Below are 6,221 nucleotides of genomic sequence, written 5' to 3'. Positions count from 1 at the left end.
CATTTAATGAAGAAAGAGAGCATTTTGGTGACCCTAAAAAGAACCAATGCCAAGTGCGAGAGCCTAGGCAAATTATTTAAATGAAAAACTTAACCAATGCATGAAAGGCTTTAGATGTCTAAGGTGTTCGGTGAAAGCAATCCATTTAGTAATAATTAAAGCTTTCCGCTAAGTAAATCACGTTTGGCTAGCTAAACTATGTGCCTTCCACCAAATCAAGCTAACAAACTTGAAGCCTTCTGCCAAGCATCATGCTAGTCGTTGCTAATCATGTTCTCCTTCCGCCAAATAGTATCGGCCTCCCGCCATCCTGCACGGACGGCATGTGATGGCTTTTCACTGGTCGGGCGAATGTCTGGACTCCGGCAAGCCTCATTTTTTTACTCCGATTTGCTGGAAAACAAACATCTGAATCGCTCTGCGCAGCGACGAGGCCAGCTTAAAGTATCTGTGGGGTTAATGATATTTTTTAAATTTTTTCTTCAATATGAACATTAAATGAACAATGTTTTAGGCTTATTTTCTAAAAAGTTGTGGGGTCACTTGACCCCACAGACTAACACGTAGCTTCGCCGCTGGCTCTGCGGACCGATGGATACCGTGTTGAATGGCAAATTGTGTCCAGACAACGCAATCCAGACGGATGTGAGCGATTCGAGGGCTCACTTTGGAGATGCCTGCTACCTCTTGAGCACTGTGTTGGATTTCCTTCAAGAGGAGAGCATGATGCAGCGAAGTAGCGTAAGTATTCCCTCAGTTTTTGAGAACCAAGGTATCAATCCAGTAGGAGGCTACGCGCGAGTCCATCGTACCTGCACAAAACAAAATAACTTCTCGCAACCAACACGATAAGAGGTTGTCAATCCCTTCACGGTCACTTACGAGAGTGAGATCTGATAGATATGATAGAATAATATTTTTGATATTTTTGTGATAAAGATGCAAAGTAAAATAAAAGCAAAGGAAATAACTAAGTATTGGAAGATTAATATGATGAAGATAGACCCGGGGGCCATAGGTTTCACTAGTGGCTTCTCTCAAGAGCATAAGTATTTTACGGTGGGTGAACGAATTACTGTTGAGCAATTGACATAATTGAGTATAGTTATGAGAATATCTAGGTATGATCATGTGCATAGGCATCACGTCCGAGACAAGTAGACCGACTCCTGCCTGCATCTACTACTATTACTCCACTCATCGACCGCTATCCAACATGCATCTAGAGTATTAAGTTCATGAAAACAGAGTAACGCCTTAAGCAAGAAGACATGATGTAGAGGGATAAATTCATGCAATATAATAAAAAAACATCTTATTATCCTCGATGGCAACAATACAATACGTGTCTTGCTGCCCCTACTGTCACTGGGAAAGGACACCGCAAGATTAAACTCAAAGCTAAGTACTTCTCCCATTGCAAGAAAGATCAATCTAGTAGGCCAAACCAAACTGATAATTCGAAGAGACTTGCAAAGATAACCAACCATACATAAAATAATTCAGAGAAGATTCAAATATTGTTCATAGATGATCTTGATCATAAACCCACAATTTATCGGTCTCAACAAACACACCGCAAAAAGAAGATTACATCGAATAGATCTTCACAAGAGAGGGGGAGAACATTGTATTGAGATCCAAAAAGAGAGAAGAAGCCATCTAGCTAATAACTATGGACCCGAAGGTCTGAGGTAAACTACTCACAGTTCATCGAAGAGGCTATGGTGTTGATGTAGAAGCCCTCCGTGATGGATGCCCCCTCCGGCGGAGCTCTGGAACAGGCCCCAAGATGGGATCTCGTGGATACAGAAGGTTGCGGCGGTGGAATTAGGTTTTTGGCTCCGTCTCTGATCGTTTGGGGGTACGTAGGTATATATAGGAGGAAGGAGTACGTCGGTGGAGCAACAGGGGGCCCACGAGGGTGGAGGACGCGCTTGGGGGGGGGGGGTAGGCGCGCCCCCTACCTAGTGGCCTCCCTGTTGGTTGCTTGACGTAGGGTCCAAGTCTCCTGGGTCTTGTTCGTTCCAAAAATCACGTTCCTGAAGATTTCATTCCGTTTTGGACTCCGTTTGATATTTCTTTTTTTCGAAGCCCTAAAATAGGCAAACAACAACAATTTTGGGCTGGGCCTCCGGTTAATAGGTTAGTCCCAAAAATAATATAAAAGTGGATAATAAAGCCCAATAATGTCCAAAACAGTAGATAATATAGCATGAAACAATAAAAAAATTATAGATACATTGAAGAAGTATCAATGCCCTAATTACAATAAGGGACCGAAAGAGGTTGTTGCCTATGTGGCACTTCAAAATGTGAACAGGGCGTTTTCCTCACATAGCATTGTTTGAAAATTTCCGAGATGGCACCATAGGATGGCGCCCAATCACTAGTCAAATTCATGCTCTAATTGTTTCCCAGAAACCTCAGCCTGCAATATCCTAACAAAATCTTGATGTAGCTAATCATGTGGTCTGGATTCAAACATAACCGCAGGAATAAAATAAAACTTATGCTCAAATTCTTCAGAACCAAACACCATGGGTGCATACTCCAAGGGTTTTTTTGTCAGGACAGTTTGCTACCTCTTGACCTAGTCCGGAGCCATCACACCTCAAAGGGGCGGATATTGCTCTTGGAATACCATTTTTATCTCACAATTGCTAAATGTAAGTCGCCTGAAAACAAAATTTGGGCCGGTCGGTTTTCGTAGGAAGGAGATAGCCGCCGGAGGGAAGGAAGAAGCAGCCGCCACTCGCTGGAGAAGCTACCACATGATCTATCTTAGGGTGTCAGGCTGACCCATGATCTATCTTAGGGGTGTTGGGGGTGAGATTTCAGCTCACCAGAAAAAATGGGTCATGACCGACAGGGGCGGAGCCAGACTAACAGTGGGCCCCAGACCTGCTTCATCGCAACAGCGTTCAACCGTGCAAAAAATGCTATAATCAATGAAGAAATAAATCCTCACGTCCCGGGCCTAGCCCCCCAGCCTGGGTCCTGTCTCCTCCACTGATGGCCGGTGTTAGAGGGATGACTAGGAGGCAGCAGCATGACAGTTGGGGGGAGGACTGGGCGGCGAGGCTGGCGTGGTAGTGTCGCCGGCGGTGGGCGGTGGCAGTAGACACTTAGACCGGCGTCGAGGTTGAAGAAGATGAATAGTAGCAATTTCGGGAGGTTGAAGAAGTTGATTTGGTCGTGCATCTTGCATCAGACGGCTCACAGCGACTTAGATCTAGTCATTTTTAGCAACTGATCTACTAGCAATTCCTGATGAAAAAACATTTATATTCACAGTCAAACCCACAAGTATTGCTAATATTTTTGGTCATTGGTTGGACGGTATTCCAAATAGATAAAACCTAACAAGGGTGGGAGTATATGCCTAAATGTGGTCGCAATTTCTATGTAGAAATAATTTGGGTTTTAATGACAAAAATGCTTCTCCTTTACAGGTTATTCTCCGGTGTATGCATTCACTTCGTACGTGATCTACGCTACAAAGAGCGGAGTACCAATCGTTGTTCAAGGCAGTGTGTACGCGGTTGAAGCATGCGGCTACGGAGGTTTTTCCCAACATGGGTGGCAGCATAACCCCCGGATTGACCCACCATCACTTTCAACATAGGCATAGTGTCGGTCTATAGGACTCTCGGTTTTGGTTCTTTTCTTTCTCTCAAACTTTTCGAAATTGGTTGTGTGCATTTGTTATGCAGAGGCCGGGTGTTACTCATAATGCTTTGTATCCGTTTGATGCTATATTTATATTTTTAGGTAATAAAAGCGCATCGAGAAAAAATTCCACAGCCAAACCAGCACACTCGGATCGAGCACATCAATCGACATATTTCTCCACACATTTCGACATCCGACCAGCCCGTGGAGCTCACTCAATCATGGTGGCTGACTCATATGACCACATGGAAAAGGCACGCTACGAACATGGCGAAAAGAATCGGCACGGGAGGACACTAGCACCCAACCGAGCTGACAGCCGCGAATCGCAAAGCGTACTCACTCACTCTCACGGTTCACTGAAAAATAACACCCAATTATTTTCGCCGAAAGAGACCACCCATGTAAAGGAAAAATGAAAAGTCCGGGAAGGCGCTGGATGGCACACATGGTCGCCGGCTGGATCGTTCGCCCACCGACCGACGTGGTGCATGCACGGCATCTTCCTCCGCGCTGTCGACTGCCAGCCCGTGCCCCCGCGAGCTAGCCAACAAGCCCCCCGCGCGCTCACGAGCAGGATACAACCAAAACGCCCCATCTCCGCCCCCTTTCTCTCTCTAAATCAGTGCTGCAACTAGCCAACTACAGTCGCAGATCGAGTTCTCCTCGTCGCTCCAGCCAATGCCCCCCTAGATAATATCTTATCAAGCCAAGAACGACGGCAGGGCTGGGCACGGCGCGGTATAAGTTCAGCTGCAGGCGGCCGCCGTCTCGATCGACACAAAGAGAGAGGGAGGGGGATCTGATTTTTTGAAGGGGATGGCGCATGGCAGAGGCGGTTCCCGGCGGCTGCATGCGCGTCTACTCGCGGTGGTCGGGCTCCTCGCCTGCGCCGCCGTCGCGCCGCGCTCCTCGGCGCTCAACGTCGGCCTCCAGACCCTCGACGCCGACGCCGACGGCGTGGTACGTGCACGATCTACGCATGTACTATAACCTACACTTCATAGCACGTTATTAAGCTGGGTATGCTTTGCTTTGTCGACTGATTCTCGGCGGCCGGCGGCGGCGGGGACGCGGACGCAGAGCAAGCAGCAGGCGTGCAGCCGAACGTGCGAGTCCGACCACTGCACGAGTACGCACGCGCATCAACTTCTTCTTCTTGATTAGAACTTAGAAGTAACTGCATGGTGGCTCACGCCGAGGTGTTTGTCGATGATCTCTTGACGCAGCGGCGCCCTTCCTCCGGTACGGCAAGTACTGCGGCATCCTCTACAGCGGGTGCCCCGGCGAGCGGCCGTGCGACCCCCTCGACGCCTGCTGCATGCACCACGACAACTGCGTCCTCGTCAAGAGTACGTACCCCAACAACCAATCGATCCATCAACTAAATTGTAGCCAGCGTCTGACTCTCGATCGGCACATCAGATGACTACCTGAGCACGGAGTGCAACGAGGGCCTGCTGGAGTGCCTGGCGGAGCTGCGGGCCGGCACGGGCACGTTCGAGGGGAACAAGTGCATGATCGACGAGGTCATCGACGTGATCACCGTCGTCATCGAGGCCGCCGTCGTCGCCGGCCGGGTCCTGCACAAGCCCTAGCTACATAGTACCACGGCGGCGCGCGCCGGAGCCGGCGAGCTGGAGGACAAGCAGCAAACAACTTGCTCGGTAGGTGGGTGGTGCATGCCTTTTCTGCTTGGTGTCACTCGTCAGTCACGGTGTGTGTCCGTGTCCTGTCACGCATGCACCGGCGCCTCACGTACAGTCTCGCGGGCACGGGCGTGACATGGTTGGTGCTTCAGCTAAGATCGACGATGGCGCCGGATTTTGCGACATGTATATGGGCATGGTTACCATAACCTGCTTTGCAGGATTTAATTTACTTGATTGATGAGTTGGTTCGTCTTTGCCAGTTTGCCTACACATCATGTGCAGCTCGTACGTGTTCATGTCACGCATAATTGGTAGTACTATACACTGTTGTTACCACTGTTCAAATTTCAGTGAATTTTGCTGCTTAAAGCCACTTTGAATTTTGGGGGTAATTTATAGATCAGTACTGTAATTTGTGTCGTCTGAATTATGTATAGAGCTAAAGCGACTTGTCCATTAATTGGATTATTATATTTGTTGATGTGATGGCGACGCCTTTCTGAGTGTATGGCAGCCGGTTCGATCTGCATGTAAGGTGATTAGTTTTGTAAACACTGCTTGTGCTTAGCTTAGACAAGTAAGGTCGCTATATGAACCAACCTATGGTTGAATGGTTAGATGGGCAGTGGTATCTTTAGCCCATCAGGGTTCAAATCCTGGTGACCTTCTTCCACCATCGCCAGCGTCTCCGCGCTGCCACCGTTTGGTGTCACCTCCTATGAGCCGTTCTCAGACCTCCCACACTTCACATTAGTATCTGCGGGTACTGAGTTAGGGTCTATGGAGACTAGTATCTGTGAGCATCCAATGTCGAGGATGCTGCGAGGCTTCTAGCAATGAATGAAGCGAGAGGTTGACCTTAGATGCTTAGGAGTGTTGCCGTAAGCATTGGAG

General features: G+C 48.3%; 1 protein-coding gene across 1 annotated transcript; it reads left to right on the top strand.

Annotated features, from left to right (window-relative positions):
- Positions 1–4,273: 4,273 nt before the first annotated feature.
- On the top strand, positions 4,274–5,808 carry LOC123087134 (phospholipase A2 homolog 3). Its single transcript, XM_044509049.1, has 4 exons — positions 4,274–4,638; positions 4,759–4,807; positions 4,905–5,027; positions 5,101–5,808. Exons 1-4 carry the CDS (start codon positions 4,495–4,497, stop codon positions 5,271–5,273), a joined length of 489 nt encoding a protein of 162 aa, XP_044364984.1. The 5' UTR covers positions 4,274–4,494; the 3' UTR covers positions 5,274–5,808.
- The last annotated feature ends 413 nt before the right edge of the window (positions 5,809–6,221 follow it).

This window comes from Triticum aestivum, chromosome 4A (assembly GCF_018294505.1).
Source record: "Triticum aestivum cultivar Chinese Spring chromosome 4A, IWGSC CS RefSeq v2.1, whole genome shotgun sequence".
NCBI lineage: Eukaryota > Viridiplantae > Streptophyta > Magnoliopsida > Poales > Poaceae > Triticum > Triticum aestivum.
This window is presented reverse-complemented; position numbering and strand designations above follow the sequence as displayed.

Excerpts from the sequence above, each read along its gene's own strand:
- LOC123087134 (XM_044509049.1), top strand. The coding sequence starts at position 4,495 with ATGGCGCATGGCAGAGGCGGTTCCCGGCGGCTGCATGCGCGTCTACTC. Across the intron at positions 4,639-4,758 it reads ACGCCGACGCCGACGGCGTG|AGCAAGCAGCAGGCGTGCAG; the intron begins GTACGTGCACGA and ends ACGCGGACGCAG. Across the intron at positions 5,028-5,100 it reads CAACTGCGTCCTCGTCAAGA|ATGACTACCTGAGCACGGAG; the intron begins GTACGTACCCCA and ends TCGGCACATCAG.